This window comes from Martes martes (assembly GCF_963455335.1).
Source record: "Martes martes genome assembly, chromosome: 10".
NCBI lineage: Eukaryota > Metazoa > Chordata > Mammalia > Carnivora > Mustelidae > Martes > Martes martes.
In genome coordinates this window covers 97,164,081-97,181,693 of record NC_137898.1, presented here as the reverse complement: position 1 = coordinate 97,181,693, position 17,613 = coordinate 97,164,081, and the positions used below count along the sequence as shown (strand labels likewise).

At 38.2% G+C, this 17,613-nt stretch overlaps 1 protein-coding gene across 1 annotated transcript; it reads left to right on the top strand.

Annotated features, from left to right (window-relative positions):
- Positions 1-288: 288 nt before the first annotated feature.
- TMEM225 (transmembrane protein 225) lies at positions 289-13,797 on the top strand (the record flags this gene model as incomplete). The annotated part of the gene is made up of 5 exons (XM_080816391.1): positions 289-466; positions 1,074-1,220; positions 1,475-1,609; positions 13,448-13,566; positions 13,786-13,797. 5 exons carry the CDS (start codon positions 289-291, stop codon positions 13,795-13,797), a joined length of 591 nt encoding a protein of 196 aa, XP_080672517.1.
- Between the last annotated feature and the right edge of the window lie 3,816 nt (positions 13,798-17,613).

Sequence of the window (17,613 nt, the reverse complement as noted above, 5' to 3'; positions counted from 1 at the left end):
TAGTCCCCGTGGTCTTTCCACTGTGCTAGTCACCAGGGTCAAGGGTCAAGCTAAGAGATGATTCCATGGCAGTTGGCAACCCTGACAGCAGGCCGGCCCAGATGTAGGAGTAGTGGGGAGTGGGATTTATCGTCTCTGTTCCGTAGGTGACATCAGCCCTGCCACGTCCAATGCCTCTGCAATCACTGAGAGTTTAGACTTTGCTTGTCCTCCTGTGAAGGAGTAATTGAATCAGAGAAGAGCCATGTGAGATACTGGTGGGGGTCTCAGCTTGAAACCCCCCTCGCAATGGTGAATGTCTCATTCAGAAATATCCAGGCCATGAAAGTGATGTTCTCCTCCTGGGCCTTAGTGTTCATGGCAATAGGAGTCCTCACAGACAAATGGGTTGAACTGACACTGGAAACAAAGAAAAATACAATAAGCCACAGCCCCTGGATATGTTGCACCACTCTTTGGCCAGAAGGTCAGAACGACACTATGGAAAGAGATGGGGGGAGAGGGAGGGGTCCTCTTTCCTTGACTTCTACTTATCTCACCAGCTTACTCTCTGTTCTCTGCGGCAACTTCCCCGGGCTGCCCTGTGCCCAGTTCCATAATCAATGGCCAAGGCCGACTCCCAAATCTCACCATTCTGCATATGTTGGGGAAAAGTTCAGAAGCTCCTAGACTTAATTGCTGGACATCTGGGAAGTGTTGGCTGTAGCCCTAGGGTAGTCAGTGCACCTAGAACAGGAGGCCGTAAAAGAAAGGTAATTGGCAACAAGGAAATATCTTGTATTATCACTAGAGGAGGACAGGATGGATTGTATTGAATGAGAAATCAGAAGAAAAGGAGAAGAAGAGGCTTATAGAGATGCTAAGATAGAGAGCGGTTTCCTCTGGTTCTCGTTCCCATTCAGCTTCAGGCTCCCTGCCTCTTTTTTTCTTTCCCCTCGCCCCTCTTTATTATTTAATCAAATCTTTTTACCCCAATTCCAATTTTTACCTAGAGATTTGTGTGGTCCTCAGGTGGAAATGAGCCGAGAAGAAATCTCTGTCCTTCTTTCAACACAGCTTCTGCTTTCCAACAGATGGCCTGGAAGTGGTCAGGATCATGATGATTTTGGTTCTCAGCCTTTCCCTCTTCCATAACTTGTTCCTGGGTTTGGAAGTCACTTATCTGATCCCTTCAACGAAATGTATCCTCTTCATCGCTGCCTTCCTCAGTTTCCTCACAGGTAACTTCCTGGTTCCCTTGACGCAGGCTGGGGGACCAACTTCATTTTTGGGTCCGGGCTGCAGCCTTCCTAGTTCTCTGGCTCAGAGATTGAGCCTCTGAATTGGAACGACCACTGAGGGGGACTGGTTTTGGACAAGGTGTTGGTGTAAAGGGTGGAGGCTTGGAAGTCAGGCATCTCTTGGGTTAAAGGCTCGAGTAGAAGAGCCCAAGTTCCTCAGAAGGGACTTTTTTCTCCTTCTGTCTGGACAAAAGGTATCCTCCTGCTCTGTGCGCTCCTCCTGTATCATCAAAAGCTCAGGCAAGGTCAAGCCGTGTACTACTCTAGTTACAAAATCAGCTGGATCATTGTCACTGGCTACTTAAGTGTTTGCCTCTTTATGGCCTCTGGTGAGTATATTCAGGGCCCCTGAAGGGTGATAAGAACCGATCAATCCCTGATAGAGAGGAGAGGAAAAAAGGATGGGGAAGGGGCATAGGGAAAAGGTGCCAACCCTTGTGTATTAAATGACCAAGGTTCAAGTGGACTCACTCTCTGAGGACAGCTCCTCCAAGGGTAGGACTGGAGATTAGGGCTGTGTGAAGTGTTCAGTAAGCTTGCTCTAAGGGCAGCTCTCATGCCTGCCATTTCTACTGTCTTTCACCGCCTCCCCACTTCAAGGCAGAGATAGCCAGCAAAGTCATGACTAAGGAGAATGGCTGATACGGAATGTTGACTACTGTGAAGAGCGACAGGGTACCCTGGGTGTCCAGGGTGGTGCCGAGGCACCCTGAGGTCAGAAACAAGCAATTTCTGATGTTAAATGACCACGTGCCAACCGTGGAGACCCTCCTTTTCTTAAAAAGTCTTTAAAATTTCATTTGGAAATGCACTTACAAACTCAGAAGCATGAGTCTTCAGTCTTGGGTGCTCTCGACAAGCGCAGCATTGAAGCTATCTTGCATACGCTTCTCATCTCTGCCGCTAACACCTCCCTCCCCTCCACGGTCTGGTTTGGGGCGGTTCAAAGGGACCCACTGGGCTCTGGCTAGGGGCCTCTCTGCTGGCACAGAGGGTCAAGTTTCTGTGACTCTCCATTGTTCATCACCTCTCTTGGCTTCTCTTTTCCCCAGGAACCACGTCTTTGCTAGAGTGCAAGCAATCCATCAAGATTTGTGCCTGCATGACCCTCCTCCCTACCTCTCAGAGAGAAAGTCAGGACATAGAGGAATCGGAGGGTTCTGTCAAAGCTATTTCTTCACCAAAGGCAACCATGCCTCGTAGTATTGTTCACACAAGGGAAGGTTCTCCAGACAGACCACAATTCCAAATGCGCCGGGTAACCTGGGCTCTGTGATTTGACATTCGATCTTTTGATACATACTTATCTTAATGGAAACCGCTTTGCCTAATGCGCTGTGTGTCTCTACAGCCGTATTGTCTTTGTTCGGCATTATTTAATGACTGTGCCTGGGTTGGTGTCTGTAAGAAGATCCAGAGGGTGACTTTTTTTTTTTAAATCCTGGCCTGCCGAACAAATAGTTTCTATTTGTTCTCACCATTTAATAACATGTGTTATTCATGCAATAAATACTATCTTATAACTAATGCTTGCCCTATTGTTAACTCTGTACACCACAAAGATTTAAATAACATAGAATACCTTTTGTACTTTATTTTATTGTGAAATATTTCATTCAGACAGAACACAAAACAGTATGATAAATGCCTGTACACAAATCACTCAAACTTGTGAAATTTTAACATTATGCTTTATTCGCTTTAGATGTTTTCAAATTAAATTTATAGATAAAAGTGATATTCAGCTAAAAATTTCCCTAATCTCATTTCCCTCCCTGTTTCCTTTCACAAAATAATTTTAATGATGCATTCCTGATCACTTTACATTCATGTTGTCATTTTTACAACTTCATGCCTCCTTAAAAATGACATAGATTAGCTTTCCAAGTGTTCAAAGGTTATTAAAAGACTGTACAGATAATTTTTCTGCAACTTGCTTTTTTTTTTAAAGATTTTATTTATTATTTTGGCAGAGAGAGATCACAAGTAGGCAGAGAGGCAGGCAGAGAGAGAGAGAAACAGGCTCCCTGCTGAGCAGAGAGCCCAATGTAGGGCTCGATCCCAGGACCCTGAGATCATGACCTGAGCCAAAGGCAGAGGCTTAACCCACTGAGCCACCCAGGCACCCCTGCAACTTGTTTTTTTCCCACTCAACTATGTGTATGGTTTTGTGATTCATTCAGTTTTGTTCTACTTCCTTCACTGAAACTACAGTTAAGCTTTTTAACTAACTTACAGTTAAGTTGATGAAAATCTAGTTGTTTTCTTTTATTCTGCTATAGTGCTGCTGTAAATGTTCTTATACACAGCTGTCTATGAGCTAGACTTTCTCTAGGGTATTTATCTGAGACTGGAAGAGTTGGATCAGAAAGTGTCTTCATTTTCAAGTTACCTAAATGTTGACAGAATGATGTCAAAAATGGCTTTTACAATTCATACTTCTGCCAGCACTGTATGGGTGTTCTAGTCTCTTTGTGCCTTGCCAACACTTGGGTTTAATCAGTCTTTCTATTTTTAATCTCCTCTTGAACGATCGCTGAGTCTGCTCACCTTTTCATTTCATTATTGAGCTTTTGGATTTCCTCTTCTGTGAACTGCTGTTTGACCATTTTTTGAAACGAATTGTCTATTTCTTATTGATTTGTAGTTCTTATACATTGGAAACTAATACTAAGTGGTTGTGCCTTGGATTTTATGTCTTTTTGTTTTGCAGAGGTATTCAGATGAAATGTAATACAATATATTAACTTTTCCTTTTAGTTGGTGCTTTACGGTGTCTTGTTTAAGAAATCCTTCCTTACTCTACACTTACTAGGAATAATCTTTGTGAAGTATATAAGGCATAGATGCAAATTTTATTTACTTTCCACGTGGATAGCTATTTATTCAGAACATTTTTATGACTTAATTCCTTGTCTTATATATTTGTAACATAATTCCTACATGTATCAAATACATAGTTGTGAGTCTGTTTCTGATCTCTATAGCACATATCATGGGTCTGTTTTTATATCCCTGTATGATACAGCACTCTTAATTACTATAGGAATAGAAAGTGTTGGTGTTTAATATGTCCAAGTACTTGTTCTTGTTCCAAATGATTTTGATTTGTTCTTGGCCTTTTGGTCCCCATATAAAGAGCAGGATTAGCTTGTAAAGTTCCACAAAAATCCTACTTTGATTTGATTCATATTCATATTAATTTATTAATTTATTTGGGGAGAATTAACAATGCTAATAATATTTATCCATCCGATCCAAAAATATGACAACATGTATTTAGGGGTTCTTTCATGTCCTTCAACAATGTTTTATGATTTTTTTTTTCCAGAAAGATCTTTTGTTAGGTTGATTCATAGGTAACTCGCAATTTTGTGTTTTTGTGAATTGAAATATTTTATAATATTTTCTAGTTGCCTATTATTGGTGTAAAGTTGTTGATTTTTGTATCTAGAAACTACTAAACTCTTATTTTAGGCCTTTTAATTTGTCTATATACTCTCTTATGTTATTCTTGGAGGAAAACATATTGTCTACCGAAAAGATGTTTATTTCCTTCCAATACTTTTATCACTTATTTCTTTTTTATTGTGTTGTCTTATTCATTGGCTCAGACTTCCAAGAGAAGGTGAATGGGAAAAAAAAAAGATAATAAGCATCCTTTCTGTGTTCTTCATCTTAATCAAAATGCCTATATAATCCTAATAGTTGGTATTATATACACTGTAGAATTTGACATATTTGCCTCATCAAATTAAAGGACTTCTTCTTATATATCTCATTTGCAGAGTGAATTTACCAGAAATAAATGTTTAACTTTATTGAAAATTTTCATGCATCTACTGAAATATCAATTGATTTTTTTCTATCCCAATAATAGGATGTATCTTATATAAAAATTATCATTTGTGGAAAAATTTTCTGTAGTTTATTGTGAAATATTTCAAACATACAGAACAAAGTAGAAAACAATGTAATAACCACCTGTGTACTTATTGTCTAAACTTATAAAGCCTTAACACTATGTTCCATTTGGTTTAGATTGTTTTTAAATTAAATTTGCACTCATCTATGTCCCTGTACAAATTTTCCCAAACTAATTTTCTTCTCTTGTTTCTCATTGTTAAACACTTTGAGTTCCTGGGAAAGTCCCTCTTTAGTCATGTTATGTTTGTCTTAATAAACTGCTGAAATAAATTTTCTAATTATTTTAGAATTCTTGAATCTATCTTTGCAAGTAAACTTTGGCTACAATTTGTCTTCTTGAACTCTCTTTGCCCAGTTTATTTTTATGTGTTATTTCCTTATTTTTGTTTTGTTTTATTTTGGAAGAAAGTTTGAGTAACCTTTTTTGAAATATAAAATGCATATAGAAAAGATCACAAAAGGTAAATGTATAGCTCTTTAAATCTTCACAAAGAGAACTCATCAGTGTAACAAGCATTCAAATAAAGAGACAGAATATTAACAGCACCCTTGAGGTCTCCTTCATGCTGTTTGAATACAATATTTCACATTATCATCATAAGTTTTATTATAAAAATATTTTAAACTTCATAAAATAGCTATCATTGAAGAAAACATAGGAGACAGTCTTTATAACTTTGGATGCAGCCATGATTTCTTGGTTATGACACCAAAAACATATGAAACTACAGAAAAAATAACTTAGACTGCATCAAAATTAAAAACTTATAATCAAAGAGCACTATTGTGGATACTATGTGCGAGCTACTGTTCTAAGTGCTGGAATATTATAGTGAAGTAGATGTACAAGGTTTCTCCTTTTGGTGTGTAGGGAGGAGCAGATAATACAGAAGTAAATAAAAGAACAAATTATAATTACCGATACAGATACAAGCTTAGAAAAGGCAAAAGGGATGAATAACTTAAAAAAAGAGAATTAGGCTGGCATAAGACTTCTCAAACACAACTTATATCAAGGCATGAAGCAACACTTGAAGAAATTAAGGGGGGAGAAAAGCTGAAATGATTTTATATCCAACTAAGCATTCCTTCAAGTATCAAGACTATTGAAAACAGATTTAAGCATGTGAAGGGCTCAAGGAATTCTTTATCTATAAACTGCTCTTGAGGAATTTACTAGAAGATGATGGACTTCATTCAAAGAAGAGGACTGTAGAAATACCACTATAAATACTGATGGCAAATATTTAATACATTTGATTGTAGGTCTAAGACAAGAGCAAAGTTTGGGATGGTGATAGAATGATAATTTTGTCATATGAATATATCACGTGTTATGTGTTGTTTGTTCTGAGAACACTGGAAGCAATGCCCTAAAATAAGGGAGAAAAAGAGGGAGGGGAAAAGGAAAGTTGAAAAAAAAAATCTCATTGTTATATAAGCAATAGGTGATATTTAAGGGATACCACTGAAAATTGACCACCACATAGTCCAAAAGTAAATGAAAAGACAGAGGAACAAGGACTTTAAAAAGGTATATAAGCTTTGCGCAGTTGCAGTATCATAGCCAATGAGATTTGTCCGAGGCGTGATTATCGCTAGTTGAAAAATGTATAAATATCATTCATCAATCCATATCTTGGCTATTATTATTATTATTTTTTAAAGATTTTATTTATTTATTTGACACACAGAGATCACAAGTAGACAGAGGCAGGAAGAGAGAGAGGGAGGCAGGCTCCCTGCTGAGCAGAGAGCTCAATGTGGGGCTCGACTGGGATCATGACCTGAGCCGAAGGCAGAAGCTTTAACCCACTGAGTCACCCAGGCACCCTGTATTATTATTATTTTTTAAATAATTTATTTATTTATGTGTGAGAGACAGAGAGAGAGAGAGAGAGAGAGAGAGAGAGGCAGAGGAAGAAGCAGGCTTCCTGCTGAGCAGGGAGCCCAATGTGGGACTCCATCTCAGGACCCTGAGATCATGACCTGAGCCAAAGGCAGAGGCTTAACCCTCCGAGCCACCCAGGTGCCCCTATCTTGGCTTTTATAAATAATGCTGCTATAAATGTAAGGGTGCCTGTATCCCTTTGAATTAGTGTTCTTGTTTTTTTGTTTGTTTTGTTTGAATTAGTGTTCTTGCATTCTTTAGGTAAATACCCAATAGTGTGATTGCTGGATTGTGGCGTAGTTCTATTTTTAATTTTTTGAGGAACCTTCACACCATTTCCCAGAGTGGCTGCACCAATTTGCATTCCCACCAACTGTGCATGAAGATTCCCTTTTCTCCACATCCTCCCCAATACCTGTTGTTTCATGTGTTGTTGGTGTTAGTCATTCTGACAGGTATGAGGGGATATTTCACTGTAATTTTGCATTTCCTTGTTGGTGAGTGACATTGACCATCTTTACATGTGTCTGTTGGTCATCTGTATGTCTTCTTTAGAGAAATGTCTGTTCAGGCCATCTGCCCATTTTTTGATTGGATTATTTGTTTTTTGAGTGTTGAATTTAGTAAGTTCTTTATAGATTTTGGATAGTAACCCTTTATCATATATATTTGTAAATATCTTCTCCCATTCCTTGGGTTGCCTTAATTTTGTTGATTGTTTCCTTCACTGAGCGGAACCTTTTTTGTAATCCCAAAGTTTATTTTTGCTTTTGTTTCCCTTGCTTCAGGAGACATACCTAGAAAGAAGTTCCTCTGGCCAATGTCAAGGAAATCACTTGCCCGTGTTCTCTTGTAGGATTTTTATGGTTCAGGTCTCACATATAGGTCTTTAATCCATTTTCAATTTATTGTTGTGTAAAGTATAAGAAAGTGGTTCAGTTTCATTCTTCTGCATGTTGTTGTCCAGTTTTTCCAATACCATTTGTTGAAGGGACAGTCCCCATTGAGTATTCTTTCCTGCTTTGTCAAAGATTAATTGATCATGTAATTGTGGGTTTATTTCTGCATTTTCTATTCTGTTCTATTGATCTATGTGTCTGTTTTTGTGACAGTACTATACTGTTTTGATTACTACAGCTTTATAATATAACTTGAAGTCCAGAATTGTGATGCCTCCAGCATTGTTTTTCTTTTTTAGGATTTCTTTGGCTATTCAGGATCTTTCATAGTTCCATACAAATTTTAAGATTCTTTGTTCTAGTTCTGTGAAAAACGCTGTTGGTATTTTGTTAGGAATTGCATTAAGTGTGTAGAGTGCTTCGGGTAGCATGACATTTTAACAATATTTGTTCTTTCAATCCATGAACATGGACTGCCTTTCCATTTTTTTGTGTCATCTTCAATTTCTTTCATGAGTATTTTATAGTTTCCAGAGTATAGGTTTTTAATCTTTTTGATTAGATTTATTCCTAGGTATCTTATTATTTTGAATGCAATTGTAAGTGAGATTGCTTTCTTAATTCTCTTTCTGTTGCTTCATTTTTGGTGTATAGAAATGCACCAGATTTTGGGACACCTGGGTGGCTCAGTCAGTTAAACATCCAACTCTTGGTTTCCACTCAAGTTGTTATCTCGGGATTGTGGGATCAAGACTTGTGTTGAACTCCTCAATTGATGTGGAGTCTGTTTTTCCCTCTCCCTCTGCTCCCTCCACCACTTGTGCATGCACTCTCTCCCTTAAATAAATAAACTTAAAAAAAAAAAAGAAATGTAACAGATTTCTGCATATTGATTTTGTATCCTGCAACTTTATTGAATTCATTTATTACAATAGCCAAGATATGGAAGCAGCCCAAGCGTGTACCCATTGATAAATGAATAAAGAAGATATGATGATATGATATATGGGGTGCTTGGGTGGCTCAGCCAGCTAAGTGTCCATCTCTTGATTTCAGCTCAGGTCATGATATCAGGGATGTGAGATTGAGCACTGTACCAGGCTCTGCACTGAGCATGAAGTCTGCTTGGGATTCTCTCTCTTTCTCTCTTCTTCAGCTGCTCCACACCCCCATCCCCACATGCTCTCTCACTAAAAATATTTTATTTTATTTATTTTTTTTAAAGATTTTATTTATTTATTTGACAGGCAGAGATCACAAGTAGGCAGAGAGGCAGACAGAGAGAGAGAGGGAAACAGACTCCCTGACGAGCAGAGAGCCCGATGCGGGAGTTGATCCCAGGACCGTGAGATCATGACCTGAGCCGAAGGCAGCAGCTTAACCCACTGAGCCACCCAGGCGCCCCTCACTAAAAATATTTTAAAAAGATGTGGCATATTATTGGCATAAAAAAGAATGAAATCTTGCCACTTGCAATGACATGGATGGAGCTAGAGAGTATGATGCTAAGTGAAATAAGTCAGCCAGAGAAAGAGAAATATCACATGATTTCACTCATATGTGGAATTTTAAGAAACAAAACACACAAGCAAAGGGAAAAAAATAAGAGAGAGAGGAGACAAATCAAGAAACAGACTCAATTATAAAGAACAAGCTGATGGTTACCAGAGGGGCAGAGAGTGGGGGGATGGATGAAGTAGGTGATGGGGATTAAGAAGTGCACTTGTTGGGGGCACCTGGGTGGCTCAGTCATTAAGCATCTGCCCTCAGCTCAGGTCATGATCCCGGTGTCCTGGGATCAAGTCCCACATCGGGCTCCCTGTTTAGCAGGAAGCCTGCTTCTCCCTCTACCACTCCCCCTGCTTGTGTTCCCTCTCTCGCTGTCTCTCTCTCTGTGTCAAATAAATAAATAAATAAAATCTTTAAAAGAAGTGCACTTGTTGTGACGAACATAGGGTGATGTATGGATGTGTTGAATTACTAAATTGTACACCGGAAACTAAGATAACACTGTATGTTAACTAACTAGAATTAAAACAAAAGCTTAAAAAATGAAAAAATAAAAAATAAATACTACCAGTGAAAGAAAAAAATAAAATGTCATAAATCAAAAATAATCAATATATAAGAGGGGAAACTAGCTTCATGAGATATCAAAACATACTCTAAGCTTTTATATTTATAAAATGTGGTATTGGCTAGAATAGATAATCAGACTACTGGAATAGAATAGGAATTCTAGAAATAGATCAAAGTACATATAAAGGTTAATATATGATCAAGATATAATCTCAAATAATAGGAGCAAATTCGGAGTTTTTAATAAATAGTGTTGGGATAGCTAGCTATGCATTCAGAAAAACATAAAATTAGATCTAAAATTAGACAGAATACCTGGTGGCTCAGTGGGTTAAGCTCCTGCTTTGGTTCAGGTCATGATCCCATGAACCTGGGATTGAGTCCCTTGCCTGTCTCCTTGCTCAGGGGGAAACCTGCTTCTCCCTCTGCCTGCCCTGCCCCCTGCTGTGCACTCTCTCTCTCACCCTCTCTCCCTCTCTTTCTGACAAATAAATAAAATCTTAGAAAATAAATAAAGAAGATTAGACTTCACCATTTATAAGGATAACTAAATGTAAGAAATAAAAATGTACAAGCACAGAAGAAAACAGGTGATTTTTTTTTTCACAATGGGTTTATGGAATATTTTTCAACTATGATTCAAAACTTATATGCAATAGAAGAACAGACTGACATATTTGACTCAATAAAAAACATTTTTGCATTGGAAAATGCCATAAAGAAAACACAAAATATTTACACCCTACATCACAGAAAAAGTCATAAAATATTTGATACATAAAGAATTCTTAAAATTTGAGGGAAGTGCTTAAAGCATAGAAGAAACGTGGGCAAGTATATGAACAAAAATTCACAAAGAAAAGACATGTAAAAACAGCTCTTGATGTGGAATCTCACATAGATAGAGGAAACAAAATTTAAAACTTTTACAATGAGGGGGTGCCTGGGTGGCTCAGGGGGTTAAAGCCTCTGCCTTCGGCTCAGGTCATGATCCCAGGGTCCTGGGATCAAGCCCTGCATCGGGCTCTCTGTTCAGTGGGGAGCCTGCTTCCCCCTCTCTCTCTGTCTGCCTCTCTGCCTACTTGTGATCTCTGTCTGTCAAATAAATAAATAAAATCTTAAAAAAAATATTTTTTAAACTACAGTGAAATACAATTTCTCACATATCATTCAGTTAAAAAATTATTTTCCACAACAAGATGCAACCCTAATAAACATTTTTGGTGAGTTCTATAAAAACCATCAAAAAGTAATTTTACATTTCTTACATTATTTCTTACATTTAGGGGCGCCTGGGTGGCTCAGTGGGTTAAAGCCTCTGCCTTTGGCTCAGGTCATAATCCCAGGGTCCTGGAATCGATCCCCGCATCGGGCTCTCTGCTTGGCGGGGAGCCTGCTTCCCTCCCTCTCTCTCTGCCTGCCTCTCTGCCTACTTGTGATCTCTGTCAAATAAATAAATAAAATCTTTATTAAAAAAAAAAGTAATTTTCCAGAATCCAGGAAAACTTTAGAAGGTCCTCAGTTCATTAGGTTTTACTGGACATCAAGATCTACCAAGACAGCATGAAATATAAAGTCTATAGACTGATTTCACCACTGGATACAGATGTAAAAGTCCTAAAACTAATACTGACAAACTAAAACAACAGCATTAAAGTTTTGTCCAGAAATTTTAGAATCTATTTATATTAAAAATGTACATAAACTAATCTAATTACAAAATATTGATAATCTCAATAAAACAATGCAACAACCAAAAAAACCTTCAAAATATTTCATAAGCTAGTAAAAAAGTGATCTTCTCCCACAAAGAAAAATAAAAACCATAGATATTAAAATAAGAGAAAGAAGACAAAGATTTTTGCTGTCACCATTATCTAATAGTTTTCTGGATTTATGGCTGAATTCAAATAGGTACAATATACATAAATGTATTATTTTAAAAACAAGAAAAGCATACTAATAAGAATTGACAGACCCTTTAATGAAATCAAATCAAATGTTGAAACAAATCTTAATATATGTAGAAAAACTTAGTGAATGACAAAGAAGATATGACAAACCAATAGCAAAGTTCTAATTTATATAGTAAATGGAGTTTGGAAATTGAGCTTCTTAGAAAAATGTTAATGCTTCACCTAAGAAACTTCCAGACTCTTTATAGATTTAAATGGAAAATAAATAAAGGAACAAAACGGAATAAAATCTAGGTCATACAGGATGACTATTTCAGTGGGAAATTCCTCGCTAAACATAAAAAAAAAACCTTATGAAATAATATTTAAAAAACAAAAAAAAGTAGTCTTGACCACAAAACAGTCAAGGACATAACAATTTATATAAATAATAAACATATATATTAACATATATTTAAATGCATGCACACCTACTTATATAAATGCACATGCATATGAATATGTAAATGTGTGCTTATTCGTATGTAAATACAGCTTCCCTTCTTCTTCTTCTTCTTTTTTTTTTTACAGCTTCTCTTCTTAATAAATTGCACAAAAATAATAAAAACAAAGTCTACAGAAACAAATAATGCATGGGAAGTCTGGGCAAGGAACAGAACAGTTGCTAATATCAACCTGAAAGTCTTGGAAGACTTTTGAAAAGACAAGAAATATTTATCCTCAATAATTTAAAGATATTATATTTTAAGGAAATTCTATTGAATATGATGTAAAAATTGATAATTATTGATAGTGAGAATGCGGTGTGATTGAATCTCACATAATTACATTGGAATAAATTTTCTGGAAACCAATATACAATAAGCATTCAGTAGATTGCCTATTTCTGAGGGATATACTCTAAGGTGTCAACACATTTGAGAATTTTGAGCAGTATATAATTTTCCTCATGAATATGCATAAATACGATCAAATATAGAAATGATAGTTTAAATCTTTAAGGAGAGCAATGGTGCGCATAGCAGCTGGTAGAGGATAATAAAGTCAGGTTGAGGTGCGGGTTCCAGGTAGTTGTCCGAACTCACTTTCTCAGTGAACTTTTTCATTAGTTTATTTTTTTGCATTTAGATCTTTGATCTATGTAGCCATTTGTCATAAGGCTGCAAAATAGGATGCAAGAGAAAGATGGGAAAAGAGAATTTGGGAGATGAATCATTACAAATGTCTTCTTTGGATTATGGGCCGTGGTGTGATGTAGACACATCTCCAAACTAGAGGTTGAGCAGCTAATTTATCCTTTAGGGATGGTTTACTGGAGTCCTTGTTCTTCCTACGCTCTGGTCCTGTGTGTGGTCCCCAGTGACCTCTGGCTTGGGAGAATGCCTGGCAGGTTTGCCTACCCCACGCCTGGTATTTACCTCCTGCTCTGTCAATAACCCTTCGCACTAAAACTAGCAACTTCCACTCCCCAAAGCCTCTCAGAGGCCCAACGGAATCCTTGCAGTCTGACACATTTTGATCTGAATTTATATATCGATGATGGCTGTTGGGATGCCCTAAATGGGAAGCTCCAGGTAAGTGCACCAAGGCTATTCTCATGTATTTCTTGGGCTATTTTTCCTTCATTTGGAGATGTTCAAGCCTGAAATTATCCACTGGAGAAACAAGGCACTGAGTTACAGTTCGTGCCTCTGCTACTGGCTAGCACTGAGAACTCAGTAAGCGCCCTCAAGGCTGAATGACTGTGTTAAAACCTAAGACCATTTTTCCTGCTGTTGTCTTTCCACTTTCAGGAAGAGGAATAAGATTTAAAATTAGGCTAACTTGTTCCTTTCTAAAAAGCAACACAGGTTGGGGCACCTGGGTGGCTCAGTGGGTTAAAGCCTCTGCCTTCGGCTCAGGTCATGATCCCAGGGTCGTGGGATCAAGCCCTGCATCGGGCTCTCCGCTCATCAGCGAGCCTGCTACCCCTCCTTCTCTCTCTGCCTGCCTCTCTGCCTGCTTGTGATCTCTGTCTGTCAAATAAATAAATAAAAATCTTAAAAAAAAAAAAAAAGCAACACAGGTTGACTTAAATAGAGTAATTGAACAGAAAGTGGAAACGCCCGCGATTCACAAACTTTGAATTGTTACATAAATTGAAGGTTCAAATGCCACAGCTGGGGAGGGGTAGGTCCTAGGCTGATTCTCTCACACTCCTGCTCATAAACTCAGAAACAGGAACTCTTTAACCTGACATTTACTTGAAGGTGAGGTCACAGCCCACCCTCTATCTACTTTTCCAATATCATCTCATCACTATTTCTAGTTCAAGTTAGACATTTTCACTTTACCCAGACATTCCCTCTGCTGTCATATCTTCACACACTTTCTTCATCTGTCTCTTACCTCTGGAATGTGTTATTTCTCTTCCACCCTATTTCTGACTGTTAAAAATCCTTTCCAATTTCAAGTTATAGCTATTATTTATTTATATGCAACATAGTGCTACCTAACACCCTTCCAGCCACGGAGCTAAAAGCTTCTTATACATTGTCTAATTTCACACTTTTCCCCAGCCCTGCAGGGGAAGCGTCATTATGCTCATTTTACAACAGAAAACATCGTTGCCCGCATTATACAGATTGGACTAGAAATAAGTAAGACACTTTGCCTGGGTGTTCACAGTTAATGGGTGTCAAAGCCAGGGTTTGTGCCTGCCAGTAGAGATCCCCAAATGAATGTGACACACTTCTGCCCTTGGGATGTCACAGTTCCTCGGGCCTCCAGACAGAAGGTATATTTTCCTCCCAATAGCGCTAGATCTAGAATCTTTTAGGGACATTTATCACATTTTAAATTCATTCTAAATTTTTAATTTGTTTTTTTTTAAGTAAACACTGTGCCACACATGGGGCTGTAGCTCACACCCCTGAGATCAAGAGTCACATAATCTACTGAGTGAGTCATCCAAGCGCCCCAATATGCCTAATTTATATTTTATTCTTTATATATATATTTATTTATTTGACATACAGAGATCACAGGTAGGCAGAGAGACAGGTAGAGAGACAGAGGAGGAAGCAGGCTCCCTGCTGAGCAGAGACCCGATGCAGGGCTCAATCCCAGGATCCTGAGATCATGACCTGGGCGGAAGGCAGAGGCTTTAACCCACTGAGCCACGGAGGTGCCCCTATATTTTATTGTTAATTCACAAAGTGATTACTTCCTTGTCTTTCTACTTAAAATAATATGCATAATTTATACATCCTGATAAATAACTGGTCCATTATGTTTTAGTTGCTAGTCCTCTCTGCTTCAAACCCCAAAATCTGAGAACAAATCATCACTGAATTGGATGGAAGAGAAAATTCATGCGTATGTACAGAACTATACTTAACAATGCATGTTGAGGACTGACTATGCCAGTTAAAAATCTGAAATCTACATTTATGTATCTATCTATAAGATCTATTACAGTAAAGAGCTCATAAAATCTGAGTAAAGGTTTTAGGTGTGATGAACTTGAGTAAAATCTTCTCTATTTTGGCCCATCTGTAACAATACATCTGCTTAAAATCAGACAGTTTGGGGAAAAAAAGTCAAACCTTCTTTAGGATATTAATAAATAAATAAATAAATAAATAAACCTTATTTAATTATGATATTCCTATCTTATCCTTAAAATGCCTCAGTGAGGCAAACTGGGCATATTTTTACCATTTTTATTTAACCAAAGTTGAGAGAGATTAACTTTCCCAAGATGACATGCATATCAGAACTAGAATCCAGGCTCTCTGATACAGTTTCCATAAGAATATGTCAGGCTGTTCACAGGATCTTGGATTCAAACTGGTGTATTCTTTGCTGGTCCAAACAGAGCATCTTGCCTAATTCTTTAAGGTTGTTTTGAGGCTGACCTTATAAAATGCTTCATACCAGAAACAAAATTTTTTGAAGTTATTGCTTACATTACAATTTCCTAAATAACTATCGAATGTAAGGGAGATATTGATAGGGAATTCAAAAGTGGCACCAAATCATTGTAACACAATTAACCTTGAAGGTTATTGCTTGATTTTCATCAATGTCACCAGCGAAGATCATTTGAAGGTCAAAATGGAGATTTTTTCCTTTTTCTTTAAAAGTGCTGTTCAATAGAACTTTCTGTGATGACGGAAATGTTCTATATCTGTACTGTTCAGTATGGTAGACCCTAGCTACACAGAGCTGTTGAGAGTGCTAGAAATGTGGCTGGTAAAACTTAAAAATTGATCTTTCAATTGAATTTCAATTAATTTAATTTTAAATTGTCAAGGGCTACTGTGTTGGGCCGCACAAATTTAGATAGTTCTCATTGGAGCTGAAGTGTTTCAGGAAGGTGGGAATTTGAGTAAACATTAAAAGACTTCCTAGCTAATTTTTTCCTAGGTTTTCCCCATTGCCTGCATTTTTCTGGTGTTTCATTTTACCTTCTTTTTTATCATAATATTTCTATTAATTTTTCTTCAGGTGTCATTGGTACACATTTACTACAAACACATATAATAGAGAGCACAGCTTTGTATAAAGCAGGCACTCAGTTTGTTGGATGCAGTATTAGCTTTAGACTCAGTCCTTGGGGACTCTTGCCTAAGGCAGTAGAGACACAAGGTGAAGGGCTCCCGGCGTCCAGTTCACCCCTCCCCACCGTGCTCTCTGTGTTTAAGACATTGTCTGAGTGGTCCTAATCCCACTTCCAGAGTCTTTTTGAGGATTGCATTCCCCGGGATGGTCTGTGACAGACGTAAGTGTATCTCTATGCCTGGGGGATGGTCTGGGGGTGCCTACTGTTTGACTGGGTGGTGGGACAGGAGACAGAGCTGGAATGTGCAAACCAGGGTGCACACACGCGCACAACGAGGGCCTCTCGTGGGAAGGACGGAGCCAGGGTGAAGACAAAGCAAGCAGGATGGAGTTGCCTCTTCCCATCCTGTCACATTTCAGAGCAGAACTCCTCCTATGTGACCAAAGCTTCCAAATTCAGACCTGGTTTTCTGGACCTTACGGAGGTGTCTTCAACAAGTGAGCAAGAATATATTTAACAGTTCATTAGCCTGAGGTATAAGTTTAAATGTTTAAGCATTTATTTGGGTCTCCATTTACTCTTGCCATGGTGGGGAAGGGGCGGGCTAATGACCCCATGGGCACTTCACCTTGACCCCTGGGATGCCTTGCCCCTGTGAAGGTAAGTGATCCCGAGCAAGAGCCCTGTCAGCCTGGATCTAAAGGTAATACTGCGTCCAACAAAAAGCACCTACTTGATACAAAAACGGTGCGCTCTATTATTTAGACTTACTTTCTAAATAAGTAACGTGACATCAGAGGTCAGCTGAAGAGTACACCCCCAAAATACTTCCTCAGGGGCCAGTCACTGGTCAGAAACTCTACCTTCCCTTCTTACCTACCCTCCTTCTCTGTCTCGTCCTCCCTCCCTCCGTCCCTTTTTTTCTTCCATTAACAAATACTTGTTGATGTTCTAGTACGTGTCAAGCACCTTTAACGTTCTGGGGTTCTGGGTTAGGAAGATTTCAATTAGGTACCGTCTCTGTCTTTGTGGTCTTTTAGGCTGATGGGGAGACAGATGCTTAAGTAATGATTTC